This window comes from Sylvia atricapilla, chromosome 3, assembly GCF_009819655.1.
Source record: "Sylvia atricapilla isolate bSylAtr1 chromosome 3, bSylAtr1.pri, whole genome shotgun sequence".
Lineage (NCBI taxonomy): Eukaryota > Metazoa > Chordata > Aves > Passeriformes > Sylviidae > Sylvia > Sylvia atricapilla.
In genome coordinates, this window is record NC_089142.1 from 29,173,520 (window position 1) to 29,191,472 (window position 17,953).

The 17,953-nt window shown below is 35.0% G+C and overlaps 1 protein-coding gene across 3 annotated transcripts in view; it reads left to right on the top strand.

Annotated features, from left to right (window-relative positions):
* The window catches only part of FAM135A (family with sequence similarity 135 member A), a 65,945-nt gene that overhangs the window by 23,925 nt on the left and 24,067 nt on the right, over positions 1 to 17,953 (top strand). For 2 of the 3 annotated variants that reach the window (XM_066314986.1, XM_066314988.1), the window contains exons 3-11: positions 394 to 473; positions 4,615 to 4,757; positions 4,873 to 4,943; positions 5,259 to 5,432; positions 7,744 to 7,870; positions 8,249 to 8,402; positions 11,100 to 11,177; positions 13,386 to 13,435; positions 15,152 to 15,307. In XM_066314986.1, the coding sequence (XP_066171083.1) occupies positions 394 to 473; positions 4,615 to 4,757; positions 4,873 to 4,943; positions 5,259 to 5,432; positions 7,744 to 7,870; positions 8,249 to 8,402; positions 11,100 to 11,177; positions 13,386 to 13,435; positions 15,152 to 15,307 (1,033 nt within the window). The remainder of the gene's footprint in view (positions 1 to 393; positions 474 to 4,614; positions 4,758 to 4,872; positions 4,944 to 5,258; positions 5,433 to 7,743; positions 7,871 to 8,248; positions 8,403 to 11,099; positions 11,178 to 13,385; positions 13,436 to 15,151; positions 15,308 to 17,953) is intronic. The other variant, XM_066314987.1, reaches the window with a different exon arrangement.

The window sequence follows — 17,953 nt, forward strand, 5'->3', positions numbered from 1 at the left end:
GAACTGATTATAGCAGTCCTGTAGATGTGCTACATGGCACATCCTTCCAAGATGACTGTAGTGTAGGTGATAATCCTGATTTTTCATTCATAACAGTTTTTTAGTGTAGTTTACTGCATGTCTTTACAAGTATTTGCTCCAACTCTGCTGGGTCTGGAAAAACTAGTGCTGTGTTAGGACTTCTTTTTATTCATGTTTGGCTAATGCATTGGTTAATAACTTTAAAAAAATAAAACATAACAAGATAAAGGATTAAGTAAGACAATATTGAATAGGCTTCGTTGATCTGTTTCTCTTTCCCATTATCCATTCTTGCCTTTGTCAATTTATCTGTAGATGGTAAATGACATGTACTGTAACACATCTGTTGTAAATCACTGTCTTTTGCTTTAGCTTTTACCAGATTCGTGCATCTATGAAAATTCCCCCAAGAATTCCACACATATTAGAAGCTAGTTTGTTACATGGAACTGGTAAGTGGAAAAACTTTTCAGTAAATTAGGTCGTTACCTTGCCTTGCTAATTGAGGGATTACACTTTTTGTCATATATTTTTCTAACTAAATTGTTCATTAATTTGTAATTGTAATTGTATACTAAATTGTATAAAGTGTTTTAATTTTTGTTACTAACACAATGCAAATATATCTTGCTCTTAACAATGGGACGTAAAAGTTGATTACAGAATTTCTGTTACTATTTTCCATCTGCTGATTGCCTCTGCTGGTAGCAAAACATGGTGATTCCTTTATGTTAGTGTCTTCTGTTTTTTTCCACTGATCTGCTAAGTCTTCTCCATGTTTCAGGCTAAGATGACCAAAGGCAGATCTAACTGAATCTGAAAGCAGTGGAGAATTTAATATACAGACTCTTATACAGATTGCTAAGCCCATTCTTTTAATGAAAAGAATACTTTGAAAGGATGCAGTTTTCAGACTTAATCTGTTGTTCTTTAGCAGTAAACCTGAAAATTGATTTAATCTCCTGAACAGAATTCCATTATACTCTTACTTTTTAAAACTGTCATTCACTTTTGGTTTCTATGTCCAGGCACACTAAATCCAGAGAAACCTGTTAGGGCTCACCTAATTCTGTTTAGGCCATACCTCAGCATGGTGTAAAAATGTGAAAAGCAAAAAATTAATTAAAATCAAGCATTATGTGGAATTACAGAAATTTCAAGGAAGAAAAACATAATGCAGTCTGAGAAAATGTGACAGGATGTTACTGAAACTTGAAATTTTTGAGGCTATTTTGAAAGTAGCTCTGAGTACAGCAACAACAAAATTTGGTAGATACTGAATTTTGGTCAAGCTTCCTAAATATTTCTTTGATTTGTGTGAGATAAATGAATAGTTCTGATGAGCAAAGATTACTCCACTTCAAAGGCAAAGTTTAGTGTAGTTTAGAGAATTTGGTTCTGGTAAACATGTTTTAGTAAAACACACTTTGTGACAAGTGACACTTAATAATATGATTGATACTGCTGGAAAAAAAGTTTTTCCATTTCATGGTATATTTTTGAATGGTCTTAGGTTATTTTTTCAGAAAGCTGCAGTCTTGTTAGTAAATTGTGACATATATGTTAGCTCTTGTTTCTTGTTACTAGACATAAAGGGTATAAACATTAAGTCTGCAATTTGGTGTGAGTTTAGATCAGCAGTTCTGACAAAGAAAAAAAGCCAGCCCTTGATTCCCCCTGGCCACGCTGTCTTACCTTCATATTGCTCTGTGTCTTGTTGACACAAGTGTCTGATTTGGTCTGGGAACTCAACTCAGGAACTCATTCAGCTGAAAAGCAGCCATTTTACAAAAAAACCAAACTTCTTCAAACCCAAAGACTGGGGCCCTTTTTAGACCAGTTTCTCAGTTTAGTTTTTCAGGTAGTTATTGATAATGTTTGTCCCACAACAAAGCAGAAGGAAGGGTACAAGCTGGTCAGTGAAAGGGGGTTAGTTTGTCCTTCTTGTGGACATCATAGTGCTGGATCTTGCCCAGAACCTCTGCTTTCCATTTCTATTTAGCCACTTGCTTGATTTAGTAGAGCTGGATGCTGTAGGTTCACATGCAGCCCTCCTGCTCCCAAGACTGCTGCTGTGTGTAGAAAATAGCTGCTATTGGTCTCAGCATAAGAGTAGCACTGTGCTGATTCACTGTGTAAAATGTTGCTTGTTAACCACAGAGGAGACTGGTCAGGATCCTCCAGCTCTTACTCTTGAGAATAGTGTCCTATATTGGTCAGGTGTTTCTGTACTTTTCTCTCTCTTCAGTTTTTTGTCATACGTACCTATTCTAAAGTCTATTAACTTTGTCATGTCATGATTTTCCCACTCCTCTCCAAGCCATTTTGCCTACTTCTAGCTCTCACTGGACTCTGCACAAGTCACCTGCAGTTTCCTTACTTTAGCTGTTTTTCCCTCTCCCACAGACCATTTGTTTGATCTCTTTCCTTTTATCTCCCCGAGTTAAGTACATAATCTTAAGTTTTTTCCCTTTTTCCTGTTCACTTGCATCTCCTTTCACCCCTTGCCCACCTCTTCATGCAGTCATTCATTAATTTAAATAAGGTTTTTTTCCCTTTCTATTTCCCACATCCTTTAGTAGCCCACTAGACCTGCTTGGGACCCAGCATGTGTATCATTACAGATAGGATGAGGCAATTCACTCACTTTAGCTACAGCCTCATGAAGGTCTTTTATTAGTTTTGTAATTTGAAGGAAGATGTGCTGTAGAAAATGAAAAAAAAAAAAAAAAGTATTTTTAGCCTTTATGAGGTTGTTTCAGATTTGAGGATGTTCTGAATTCCTCCTTCCCTCAAAAAAATTCATGGCTCATTTTCAGAGAAGAAAAAACAGGGAGGTAAAAACAGCAAAGGTGGAATAGGAAGGAATAAGGTGTCTGGTTTTATGACGCAAGAGTAAATTATCTTGTAGAATACAAATTGATAAATATATAAACTTATATATCTAATAAAATATGAATAGTAAATTTATATGCAAGAGCAATAACTATATAAGAGTAAATATGTCATTTATATGCAAGAGTAAAAAAAATCCCACTGTTTTTTCTCCTCTCTTGTGGAAACAGCCTTAGAAACTTAGGAATAGTCCTGGTCAGTCAGTGCATCGTTGATTTAAAAAACAGCAGTTCTGCCTTGATGAGCTCACATTTGTGAGACCTTGCTCCCCGTGTGGAAGTGGCTCAGCCTGTTCCTGACTCAGCTTTTCCTCTGCAGCTCTTCTCTCTCTTCTGGGGGTGCAGGTTTGCATTACACTGAAGTCAGCAGAGCTGGGGGCTGTAACTCAGGGTTGGACACTGCAGAGGGAGTGGGACCTCAGCCATTTGTCTCCATTACTTTTTTTGTTTCAGACGGGAGTGGGAGATCCCTTTTGCTGATGCTGTGCAGTTATGTCAGATTATGTGCCAAGTGAAACCATACCTGCTCTGCCCTTCAGCTGTAACAGATGACACAGATGGATGTAAGCTGAAAGTGGCATTATACATAAGGGAATTACACTGTAATGATTCAGCCTTTGTAAGCATTTTGTCCAGGACACCAAACTGATGATATGTATGAAAACACTTCAGCATAACCCAGTGTTTGTACATTTCTGAAGAGAAGTTGAATTAAGATGTTACTAAGAGTGGGAATGTTTGCCAAGGGCAGTAAAATTCTACTGGAGGCCCCAAAGCTGTAGACTGCAAACTGCAGATTTTTTTTCTTCTTGTGAATTCCTTTGAAGTAATTTATTTAGAATCAAAAGAATTTTAAAAAATCTTTTGCACCCTCATTTACGTGATTTCTAAGACATTTTATGGTTTTGAGCCATTTTTAAGAGGAGTTACAAGTGTCAGTATTTCTGTTACTTCTGTTCTTCCAAGTTCCAACTTCTTTTAGGTTGTTTGCAGAGGATAGTACCCACTGTGATACTTCCTGTGTGGTAATCTTTTGCTATTACAATAAATATTTCCTCAATGACTGTTTTAAATCATTCCCTTTCTCATTTCTTCTGCAAGTCCTTTAACTCTCTTTTTTTTCAGTAAAAGATTCCCCAACCATTTATCACACTTTTCTGAGCTCTTTTTGATGAGTAGCCTTGGATTGAAGGCCAAAGTGTCATACTGCGTGCGCAATGCCAGATTCATGTGATAAGCTCAGAATTAGTTTGGCTGAGTAGGATGCAAAGATCTCAAAAAGAAAGATTAAATGACCTCTGTTCTTGATTAATTCAGCATAGTGGTATATGTCATTTAACCTCTTTGCCTCATCTGTAGGTAATTTTGTTTTTAGTGTGGTTAAAACCTGCAAATTAACATGAATGCTAGACGAAACAATACAGAATTCATTATTTTTATTACAATTTTGATCCATAGAATGTCTTCAGTTTGTAACAAAGAAAAAATTCTTCAGAACTTATATGAAAAATATTGACAATGTTTCTTTGAAACAAAATGTACTCCTTCAAACTTCATCAGTTGCTGACTGAAAAGAAAACCACTTATATTACTGGTGTTGTTACAGTTTTAATAGTAACCATGAAACTGATGGAAATTATAGTTCCACTTTAGCTGCTCTGAGTTTTCCAGTTATATTAATACTTGTTTCTCTCTTCAGGCGCATCAGATCTTGCCTTTCCTGCTTCAGTCCATGACAATATAGTTTGCAGTAAAACATTTCAGATTCTTTACAAAAATGAGGAAGTTTCTGTGAATGATGTGATGATTTTCAAGATAAAAATGCTGATAGATGAGAGGAAGGTAATCTTCTGTTCAAATTTACTATATTCAGATAATTTAGGCTTCATTATGTACACTGTGAATTAATACAAATAAGGGACCTGAAGGATTTCATGCTTCTACAATTTCTTTGTAGATTGAGGAGTCGCTTAATGAAATGAATTTTCTGCTAACATTAGATTTACACTTCACGGATACAGACTACTCGTAAGTTTAAATACAGAAGATTTTGTTAAAGCAAGAATATATGTTAACTCTTTAATCTGCTTAAAGCTGTGTTATGCGTAGGTGTAGTGTGTTCACATTAGACATAAATGATTCTAAAAAAGAAATTCAGTGCTGAAATCTCTTAAGATTTCATAACTAGTTTGTCTCATTCTATTTTTTTTTTCCTCTGGGGGAGATGCCATTGCATTCCAAAGTATGGACTTATGTTAAATTGTTATTTGTGTCAGTTATTAATAAATTGCACTTGAAATATGATTGTTCTAATTGGATGTTGTTCTGTTAATTTCTTTTTAGACCAGATGACCTGAGCACACTACAGCCAATAAGTAGCCGAACTTTGAAGTTGCACTTTAACCTACACCAGGGCCTTCATCATTATGTCAATGTCATGTTTGATTACTTCCACCTTTCCGTCATATCTGTTATAGTCCATGCTTCTTTGGTTGCTCTGCATCAGCCATTGATAAGGTAATCTCTTGCTAATAAAATGCAAATAAATTACTGAATGTCCACATGGAAATATTGTAAAACCAGAATAATTAGGAAGGAGTTAGAAATATATTTCCATATAGAAATATTGTTCTGTATAGAAGTATTATTTTCTGTGATGACTTTGGAATTCAGGGCCCAGAGGGATGAGAAACTTTTGTTTTTAAAATTATCTGAAACAAATTTTGAGGTTTTTTAAAATTAGAAATAAGAGTGTGTAGTGTAGAAGAGAGAAAATGCCCAAGGCCAGAGAAGTGGAGGAATGTATAAATATCTATATTTATATGTGTATATTTATATGTATAAATATTTATGATATTTTTTAATCAGGAAGGTCTGCTGCACACTATACACAGTGACTGAAATAGCTGCTGTTAATATGAATAGGGTGCCTTCTGTTAGCTATCAGCACAGTTTTCTGTTACTGCTGGAATGGCAATGATATCTGCAAATGATACATTTACCATTTTATTCAGTAAATGGAACTGGAGAATTCACTTTTCTCTTTAAAAAGAATTTTGGCTAATTTTTGCTGGAGCCTTTTTATTTCATCTACTTGTGTTTCCCTTTGCCATCTCTGTTTACTTTGCATCTCTCTGTGAAAAAGGGCTGTACAGTCAGTTACACATATGAAGTATTCTTTGCAACCTTTTTTTTTAGCATGTGTATCTTTTCTTTCTTTCATTTTTCAAATATTCCATGCTACTGCCCTAAAGTTTCCTTATGTTCAAGTCCAATCTGTGCCCTAAATGCCCAGACCTTTAGCTTGAGGTATTCCCACTCCTTGTGCCTGTCTTCAAATCATGGGAAGCACTATCTCTGTGTATGTTAGACAGCTGTTCTGTGCTGTAGAGCTGCGCTGGTTTGGAGGACTCAGCTGGCTTTCATGGGGTTTTTGTCCCTTTTTTTCACCCTGCAAGTTGGTTTGAATTGTTTTGGTGATGTGTTTTAGGCATGGTTATATAGTAAATGCACTAACATATCTGAAGAGATGGCGCGGCCTTATCTGGGAGAGAAACAAGTACTGAGAGGGTGGGAATTGTTGTTAAAGACATTATCTGATAAATGCACTTAAATCCACTTTTTAATGCACTTAAAGTAGCAGCATGTGTGTAAAATGTACAGGATCACACTGTCCCACAAGTGAAATTCAGGTATTTAACCTATATAGATTTTTTGTTGTCAGAAAATGGAAAAAGGTCTTGATACTCATTTTTAGTCAGAAACGTATTTGTCCCTACTGACCTTTTAAAAAAGTTGCAGTGAATCTGATGGGTTTTCTATGTATTTTTCCTCAGTTTCTGGCTTTTCAAGTGATGATACAATAATGCTATTTAATTGTAAACCTCAGCTTGATACAGTTTGTGTAAGGAGCTACTGAAACAAAACAGCAACCTCTATGTTGTTTTTGTTACCTTGAGAGTAGGGGGTTGCTGGTATCCACAAAATTATTTTAAGTATTCAAGTTGTCCTTTAAATCAAGCTTATGATGGGGAGAGGAAGAAACTATAATTTACAGTGTTTTATTTCAGCTGAGCTCCCTCATGTAGCAAATATTTAATGGTTGCTGTACCCATACCTGGCTCACTTTTCTGGAACACCTGTTTCTGAAAAACCTGAGAATTGCAATTGTCACTCCTCTTTGTCCTTTGGGCTTTTGTGGGTGACAGTTTGGTCCTCTGTTTGGATCATGCTCATATTATTGGCACCTCTTCCTTTCCTAGGGGTGGTCACTTTTTGAGTGTTTTCTTCTTCTGGGTAGCATTCAGATTCACCTTCTCTTGGGAGAAAGAAGTGTTAACACTTTCCTTGAAAGAGAGAAGATAATTCCACTTGGGTACAGCACTTGACTCCTGTATAATCTACTCTTTTCTTTAATACATAAATGCTTATTTCTGCCTGTTGTCTAATAGTCCTCACTTTCTGCATTCATTCATTTTCCATTCATCATTGTTGTTGTTATCACAAGTCTACTGTTGCAGGATGCTCAGTTCTTCCAGGAGTTCAGGATAGGATCTCCTCCTCAGCAGGCAGAGGTCAGGCATCCTTTAGGAAAACAGCAATGTCAGCTTGTGTAACAGCTTTCAACTTTCTTCTACTGCTTCACTTTTTAGAGGTTAAGTCCTCACAGCAAAATCCACAGAAAATTAATGCTTCATACCTGTTATATTTCAAAATCTATCTTTCTGGCTTAAACTTTCAGGAATGTTGTTTAAATTAATTGAAGTTTGCATTGGAAGTAAAGTGGAACAGTATGTTCAGATTATCAGTTCATTTGTGCTCTTTGCAGTTTTCCTCGCCCAGTGAAGAATACGTGGCTGAACAGGAATGCACCAGCACAAAACAGGGACTCTGTGATTCCTTCTCTTGAAAGTGTGGTCTTTGGCAATAACTACACAAAACAGTTATCAGCAGACGTAAGAATATATATCAGTTGAAGATTTTATTTGTGTTTTCTTGGGAGGTCTGAATTTTCATCTTTTCTGTAGCAATATTATTTGATAAAGAATGAACTTTGTTGGAGTTGTTTTGGGGTGGCATGTGAACAGGGAAGTGAGAAGAATTGTTCCAAAAGACTATGTTACCTGCTTCAAGAATGTACATATGGGAAGCTTACACTATTAAGTGTTTGACCTCCTTTTTAAATGTCTCACAATCCATTGAAAATCACAAAAATGTGGATCAAGTTTGTGAAAAGAGACAATTGCTTATCTTTTTAGATTTAGTGTTTAGCATTCTGCTAACACTTCATTTATTATATAAAATTAATATGTGCCTTTTCTTCTTTATTCTAGGGTTGCAGTTTTGTTGTTTCAGAGTCTTTCCTCAGCCATGCTTATAATTTCCACTATACACTTTGTGCCACTTTGCTGCTTGCTTTCAAAGGGTTACATAGATATTTCATTACAATAACCAAGGATCTCCCCTCTTCCCACCGAATTGAACTGGGTATGTTCAATTTCATAAAATGTATGACTTTCTTGTGAATGTTTATTAAGACCTTTTTTAGACTAAACTGTCATTGATGGCATATCTCTTATATCAAAAATATTTTTTGCTTAAACTGATCTGAAATTTAGTAACTGAAAAATCCAAAAGAAACAAGTAGTATCACATCTTTAAAAAATAAGGAGATAACAGGCTTAATCTAAGGGAATAATACTTTTTCTTCTTGGTCTTTATTTGTGCTCATATTTCAGATTACTAAGTCTAGTGGTGAGAAAGTTAGAAAAGCTATTAATCCAAGTTGCACACTGCACTTCTTTCTTTGTTGTAAGGAAGCATTGCATATTTGTACAAAAATATAAATTCTGTAAGCTTTGAGAAGAATGTTTCCCTGAAAACTTACATGAAAAAGACCTACAAGAAAAAATTGCTTCTGGCTTAGTTTGTAGTTTAACTTTTTAAACACACTTCGTTGCCATGAAGACTTCTAGCTAATCACATGTGATAAAAGTAACTGCAAAAGTATTACATGTGATGTATGGAAAGCTACATGTACATTCCTTTTCTGTAGAATGAAGATATATTAGACAACCTAATCTTGATTTGTGGACTAGAAGAGCAGTGGAAGTAAAAAAGGAAAATACACTGGCATTGAAAACAATGATTTAGACTTTTTCCTCAGCAAGCATATACTCTTTTTAGTCATGTTCTATTAAAGAAAAAAAAAAGATCATTTGGCATTTATATGGATTGTAGACAATACTTACTGATTTTTGTATTGTTTCATTTTACCAGTGTCAAAACTACGCACAGTGAAACAGTAAGATTGGTAATTGAGATATGAAAGATATATTAAAAATGTGATGTGGTCAGTTAGTGATTCAAAGACAGAACATTTCACTTCTAAATTACAAAATATGAAGCTATTTTTTATGGAAAAAATCAGGGAGCATATTGCAAATCTGTCTATAGAAAAATACTAGAAACTGAGGTGTTTTTTTATAGAAGCAAAAATGCTGCTACAGTTACTGCTACATTTTTCTGTCAGTTATTTTAATTTTGATACAGAGGGAAACACCTTATTAATGGAATGACTCAACTTTTAGTTTTCCTGTTAAGGTCAAAATTTACTTTTTTCCTGAATCACGGAATCAGAGGGTCATTTAGGTTGGAAAAGACCTCTAAAGATGGTGAAGTCCAATAATTCACCCAACAACACCATGTGCACCACTAAACCACATCTCCCAAGTGTCACATCCACTTGCCTTTGGAATGTTTCCAGGGATGGTGACTCCACCACTTCCCTGGGCAGGCTGTTCCAATGCCTGACCACCCTTTCAATGAAGAATTTTTTTCTAATATCTGGTATAAGACCCCTCTAGTACAACTTGAGGCAATTTCCTCTTGCTGTATCACTTGTTACCTGGGAGAAGAGGCTGACCCCCACCTGGCTACAGCCTCCTTTCAGGCAGTTCTAGAAGAGCAGTAAGATCTGCCCTGAGCCTCCTTTTCTCCAGGTGGAAGAGCCCCAGCTCCCTTTGCCACTCCTCACAGGAGTTGTGCTCCAGACCCAGCCTTCACCAGCCTTGTTGCCCGTCTCTGGATTTGCTTTACCGGCTCAATATATTGAGTTTGATGGCACTGATGTTGTTCTAAGGATAGGCTTAGACTAAATCTTGATGCTTAAATGTTTCAGATATGATCTTCAATTCCCCTAAAACATTCCTCTAAAATATATATTCCACTCACAAGCTTCAGACCTTTTCTCATCTATATGGGTAATTTAGCTTACCTTTAGGAATGCAGTTTTGAACAGAAATGCTCACAATAAATATCTGAAGAGAAAATTACAACTTAGATTTACCATTCATTGTACATATACTACTGACAGTTTGTTTCCTGTGGGTTTAATTTTTTATTTTTAAATCTCTACTAGAATTACTTGTTTTTTCTCATATTTATAAATATCTTTTTCATTTATTTCAGTTATTTTGTTTATGCATTGATTGGGACAATTGATATAATAAAAAGTACTAATCATGTAAGCTTTAATTATTACTCACGTTTTGCTCATGAAAAATAATACCTACCATTAATGCTAATGTTTCTAAAATCCGTAAGCAGTTAACAAAAAAAAGCTGTTTCTGTAATGTCTATAAAGAAATTGAAGCTCTCTGAACTTCACAAAGTACACAATTGTAATTTGTGCTTTTATAAAATTTTTAAAGTAAATGAACTTTTTTATTGTGGATATTTTATCTGTGAAGTTTAAATGGGCATCACAGAAGAGAGTATCTAGTCCTGTTTAAACTTCAGAATCATCACTTTTTTGTTTAAGTTAAAATTATTCTCTCTTTAATTTTGTTTCTTCTGTTTGCTTTGCTATTGCTCTGTCATATAATTTTAACACAAGGCACTGGTTTTGCAGAAGCATGTGGAGACAACTGTTGGACTCAATAATTGTAATTGAGCATTTAAATATTACTGGTTTCAGGAAATAACGCTACCTTAATGTATGTATCACAAGTGATACTTAATCTAGAAACTACACTAAAATTATATGTTTTCATGTACTGATCTAACTGCACTAATTGCTAGGCTAGCAATAAGCTCTTTTACTAACTTTAAGGCAAATAATAAATCACAGGTAAAAAAAAGGAGTGTAGTAACTAGTCATGTGTGTACAATCCCTGTAACTAGCCAAGGCCAGCATGCAGGTCCTTTATGAACGCCTTCTCAGAAGAAAATATCCACGAACCCAGAGATTCGCCTACCTAGGTATGTTTCCAAAGCAGGTGATATAATCCCTCAGATTTTTATTGATACTATAAAATATTATATTCTTATTAATAACATAAAATATTTCTCCATTTGGTGAAAGAAACAATTTCAATATTTAGCCATAGCAAACATGTTGAACGCTGAAGTCTGCAGAACTGAGCTACAAAAGGTTAGGCTGAGTATAGATGATGAGATATCATTGCTGTTTTTTGATTTAGTGTTGTTCTCCTTTACTAAACAAAAATGAGTGGAAGTTCAGTCAGTCATCAACATTTAAAAAATAGCTTAAAATTATAGCTTCATTTAATTCAACACAGACTCATGATTTTTAGATAATTAAAGATAATTAATATCTTTTCTTTCTGAGAAATCTTTTAGATTCCTTCTGGTATCTCAAGACGTAATTCTTCCAAACACTACACAAGGCATTATGAGTGCTTAGGGTGCATTTGTCCATATCTACATGGGCCAGTCCTCCCTCAGAGAGTGTCAGTGTGGGCTTGATGCTGGACAAAAGATTACAGTGCTGTTTAAGCACAAGAAAGTTTCTGCTGGAAAAAGGATATAATGGCAGTTCAGTCTCATAGCAGATCACCAGCTTAATCATCTATGAATGTGTTCTGGTTTTATTATAAAAAGGAAACCAAACTGGTTTTTAGCAGAGCCAGCAAAATCACATCAAATGTTTGCTGGCTTAACATTACTGCTACAGAATGTAAGTGCTTAATTTCCTTTTGTGTTGTGTTTGCTCTATTCTGTCTTCTCTTTTTTCATATAGCATTGGGATATTAATATACTTTGGGGTTTTCCAGAATGATTTTAGATTTTGGAGTTTTAGATCTTGTTTAACGAGAGTGTTCTCAACTGAAGTGTGACAAACAAATAATCAGTATGGTGTCATAAGCAAAACATTTAATGTTTTCATTAATGACAAAATTTGTCTGGCCATACCAAAACTAGTATTATGGCTTAAGTTATTTTCACACATTTTCAGAGAAATTATCATGAAGTACTGTTTAGCAAAAGGTATATGTAGTTTCTTTAAACAGCTTTTGTAAACTTTTTTCTGAGAACATAATACATTTCTGCAATTTGCTTTTTTTCTCAGAACTTTGAGTTGTGTGAGTTAATTTGTGTGGCATAAAGTTCAAACCTAAGCATGATGAATGCTGTTAGTTCAAAATCAATATATACTTACCAAGTATAGGTGGCATAATTAAAATAGAAGTTGAGTGTACACACTGTTGCTGTTCTGTAAACTTCTGTTTATTTTCCATACCCTGAAGTTACTGTTGGGGCTTTCAAGGCATATTTTGTTGCTGTGTGTCTTCAAGAAATATTGAACATTTTTGTCCTTAATACCATGTTTCAAAAATGAAATATAAGTTACTTTATAAAAATATAAATTAAAATTGCCTGCTTGTTACAGGCACTCTTAGGGTTTATGAATTGTTCCCTTATTACTCATACTTCAGATGCAGAAGGAAATTAAATATAATACCAAATAATTATTTGATTTATCAAATCCCCCAAAGTAAACAGGGCTGTTTAACAAGGAAAAACATTTTCACAAAGGAATATATCTGTTTTCTTCATAAATGAGTCATTCAAGGTTCAGATCCAGTTTAAGCTGCCATACTGTGTTAGATTGATTTGCTCTTAACATTGAGCTACTGAGAGATCGCTTAAAGAACAGTTTTATTGACTAAAAAATAATTCCTTATACAACTAAAGACTTGTATTTATATTCATGTATCTTGTAAATTATATACCTTTAGAAAAATGATATGGGAATAAGGCTTCTCTAGAAAATCTGGTAGAAGAGGAATTCTATTTTCTTGGTTTTAAATGATGACGTTGCTGCTGTATCAATGGATAATCTGAAAACTGTATGATCTAAACTACAGTATTTTCAATTTTAATTTTGAACAGAAGATTGTTGTCCTTGACAAGGTGTCATGATAAGCAATCATGATAATTGCAAATTCTGTTTCTTAATTGTGTTCTGTCCTCAATCTCAGAAATTGCTATGAAGAATTTTAGTGGAAGTTTATAGTTTACTCAATAATTGTGGCACTTAATATGGCTTCAAGTTTTAGTTCATTAATTCTTTTTCACGTCTTAAAATTGTTTTGTGAGATAATTTGTTTTACTCTGCAACTTGGAAAGTACATTACTCATGGGTCTGTCCTCTCATCTTTCCAGAAAACATAGATGTAGATACTCGTCTTACAGAATTGTGTGAAGAAGTCAAGGTACAGGGCTTTTTTTCATGTATTAAATAAGTGAAGTAGCTATAACAGTAAAATGTTCTGATTTTATATGCAACTTGGGAATTAACAGTTTGTTTCAGGTATGACAGCCTGTATGTTTTTTGCCAGCACTCATTTCAACTCTTCCCCCAAAGAGAAATTGTGCAACTGATGCCAAAATGGAACTGTTGATCTGGTGGCTTGGTGTGTCAGCGGTAGCTGTGTGACTATTTAAATCATGAAACTGAAAGTTTAGAAAGGTCCATTACTTGGATGAAAATCATGCTTTGAATTTTCTGCAGTTATAACTAGATTTTCTGAGGTTTGATGGTATCAAATAACAATGACACAAGATCAAGCAGTAGTAGGTTTTGCTAAAGGAGATTCTGCAAGTCATCCCCTCATCTGGAAGTACTTGTTCTGATGCTGTCTCCTTTTCCTGTTTGCCCTGTGTTCTCAAGGAAACACTGTCTACTTTACATGGTTTTGCCTCCCCATCTCTCTCTTTAGTCAGAACTAGCCCCAGCTGAATAACTGATTTCTGGGTCACAGCCAATTCTAAAGGTTTTAAAACTTTTTGAAAAATTATCCATGCTTTGCTGCCAAGTGGGCCATCTTCCCAAACTGCAAGGTCAGCTCACCTTTAGTTACAGCAGTAGCAGTATAAACGCAAGAAAATGTAATATGGCCTTTCAAAGGACGTAATTTGTAAAGCTGGAGACAAACTCAGCACTGCTAGGTCTCTATAGGCAACTAATAATCTTACCTTATGTATTAAAATAGTTTTTTATATTTACATAGCTTCTCTGAATTCATTAATTTCTCCCTTACCTTGCTAAACATTTTCAGTTTTCTTCTTTCTGTTCTTTTGTACAGGTCTTATCAAAAGTTTCTCTTATTTCTCTTATTATTGGTTAATCATTTTTTCTACGAGCTCTGTAATATTGCTACAGTTGGTTCTTTACTATCTTTTAATTTTAAACCCTTTGCCTCAGTGCCTTATGGGCCGACACTGAGTTTCTGAAAAACTATTATTTTCTAAAATGGCAGGGAACATAAGCCTAGCTATCTACAGTTGCTGTGGGACTGTATCGCAGGATTACAGATGTTATAAAGAAAGCAAAATTTGTTTCACACTGAATTCGTCTTGGTGTGATCTAGTTCTAGGAAGCCTGTGCTATTACACTGCTTCCTGACTATGCATAAAATGTGTGTGTGTATATATATATATATATAAAATCTCATAAAGGTTATTGTGACTCATAACTATTCTGAAATAGAGATATCTTTATTAAATTCTTACGATTTTATCAAAGTTGGAGTGACATAGCAAGTGTTGGTTTTTGGTTTCCTGATTTCTCTTCCTTTCAGGCACACTTTATTTTTTATATGGTAGAAAATACAAGAGTTGAACTCAGTTATCTTTGCCATAAGTGGAATTACTGCTTTAATTTTTGGACAGGAGTCCTAATTCTAATGGGATAATATTTAAAACGATCTAAAATAATCTATTACTGTTGTAACATAGATTGATCCAGTGTCTTGGTTTGAGGACACCCCAGGACATTCAGTTTTGGTACTTAGTTCAAACAGTTCTCATTTGGTAGTTGCTCTTTAAATTAAAATTCTCACTAAGATCAAGTTTACATTTTTTAAAATTCCTGTCTGTACATTATAGTTTCATCAGTGAATCACATAAATATTTTTTCCTGACTTCAGAAAATGGAAAATCCTGATGAACTGGCAGAACTTATAAATATGAATCTTGCTCAGCTTTGCTCACTTCTGATGGCTCTTTGGGGGCAGTTTTTGGAGGTCATTACCTTACAAGATGAGGTCACAGCTTTGCTTGCACAAGAACACCACACATTAAGAGTAAGTATTGATCCAGGGACCTTCATGTGCTTACTGGGACGCATTGTTATAGAAATGTGTAGCAAAATAAGACTCCAGGTTACCATTTTTCTATTTATATTTTGGAAAGCTGGTTGGAATTGTAAAGGGAGCTGTTGCTTTTCATTTGTTACCTTGTATATAATGTATTATGTTGTTGGAATATAATGCATAAAACGTATTATTTGTGTTTTTGAACCAAGTAATTCACTGTTCTTTTGAATAAGAAATGCAGTTCAGAAGGCAGATTGCAGGCTGTGGAATAACATATTTGTGCCGACTGATATACTTTTCTGTGGGAGCCATGTCTAGTGCCCAACTTCCGTTTTACTTCTCTGCTGTGTTTAGGCTGCCTGCTTACATCACAAAGTGTATTTCTTTCCAAATTAAGAATTTATGTTAGCAAGTTTCAAAAAGTCTCTTAATGAATTTTGTAAAAGAAGTGTGTGTGTGAAATTATCTGGCATGTGTGTGTGTACTAACACATCTATAGTGCTGTTGGTCTGTCTGTGTGAGTGTGCAGTTGCTGTGGACTCTGCAAGCAGAACCACACAGTACTGTTCCCATAGTGAAATATAATCCAGTGTGGACTAAAGCATTGCTTTGACTTGATAAATCACATTGGTTAGTGGGGAAATCATGGTTGTGGAAATAGCCTGTTATGGAGGATAAATGGAATCTTTGAGAAAGAATGCAAGGGTTATTTGTTTGATGCGCTAGCCATAAGAAGGGGATAATTTTATTGTCTGTCTTATGAATTTTACTTACCTTTCTGTGGTTTTTGTATAAATACTGGAATCCCTCAAGTTAACTGGTGGAAGGTATGAAACAAGAATACTGTTTTGTTTAACCTGCTTTGCATTCAGCTGCTGGTATGTTAGTGTTTGTACAAATTTCTATTTAATAAAACCAAATTTTTACTGCTCCAGAAAAGACACTGCTAATGATTATGTATTTATCTTCTTAAATGTGTGTCGTGGGGTGACTTGATAATGTTTGTATGTGGTTCTTTTAAAATCTGTGATGTAAGTCGTTCTCCTTCACTCATAATTGCCTTAATTATTGAGTTTTCCTGCAACTGTTTTCAGGAATATAAATCAAAGTATTTATTATACTATGGGAACTGAGATATTGCACATATTATAAGTATTTCTGTGATGCTTTCCAGTTTGAAAAAAATTCAAATAGGAGTTCCCTTTCACCCTGAAAAAAAAAAAAAAAAAGAATAATGTGATTTCATATCTGCATGCCCTGCATCCTTTCGAGTTGCTGTTATGCTCACTACTTTTGTTATCTGTCACTGTATTTTGTGGATATTCTATAATCAATCAAAGACTAGAGAGGAGGTGCAATGGGTAATCCTTAAATTACATTTTTATTTAGTGCCTGATAGCAGAAAGCAAGTAGGCTAACTCTGTAAGAATTGCATAATACAGCACTGAGAAGGGAATATTACCTGAGCCAACTTAGATAGAACCAGCAATGTGATATTACTTCCCTTTTAAATGGACACTTGTTTTCTGCACTCCAAGATGATATGATTTTGTGTGACTACTTTGTGAATATGTAATTAAAATATATGTAAGAAACCATTGCTCCACTGGGCTTCCCATGTGGCAGTAGAGCAGTAACTCACAATCCATAAATTCAGTAAACCTTTAAATGAAAAAGAGATGCTAAATTTCAGCCTTATCTTTTCTAAGAGTGCTCAGTTGTTGGTGTTGGATCTCATTTTGCAGTGCTTAATAAATTGTAACTTTTATTAATAATATCTTGAGAATTTATATTCAGAGGGATTGTATAAACATACCTCAGGAAATCTGCAGTGATGATCGCATTCCACTGTAGTCATTATCTGCTCATGCCAAGTGATGCAGGCTTTCTGGTTATTTGATTTAGTTGAGATTTAAAAGGTGATCTACTAATTCTCCTCTTTGGAGACTATATGTTGACATTTAGAGTCATGGAATTGGTCAGGCTGGAAAGACCTTTAAGATCATCAAGTCCAACTATCAACTCAGCTCCACCATCACATTCAGCACAAAACCAGATCCCCATATGCCATATCCAAATGTATTTTGAGCACTCCCACAGATGGTGATTCCACCACTTCCCTGGGCACTCTGTTCCAATGCTTTACAACTCCTTTTGTGGAAAAAAAATAAAATTCTAATGTCCAACCTAGACCTCCCCTGGCACAACTTAAAGTCATTTCCTCTTGTCTTTTCACCTGGGACATGGCAGAAGAGACCAGTTCCCACCTGACTATAACCTTATTTCAGGTAGTTGTAGAGAGTGATGAAGTTTGACCCTCCTTTTCTCCAGGTTAAAAATGAGCCACTTCTTCTCCTTTTAGAGACTTATCTGTCCTTTTGGGAATAAGAAACCTTTTTGTTTTGAAAATAGATACTTTGATGTGTTTGCCACTGGATGCCAAATCTCATTTTATCTTTTCTTCTTGCATTATTTCCAGACTGTACTTTCCACAGGAAATTTCTCCCTGTGAAAGTGTATTAATGAACCCTTTTAGGGATGGATTAATCTGAGTGGATAAGATACTTGTCTTAAAATACCCCCTTAGAAAGGCCTGCCACCTGTATTTGGTCAAATGACTTTCACCCTCTTTGC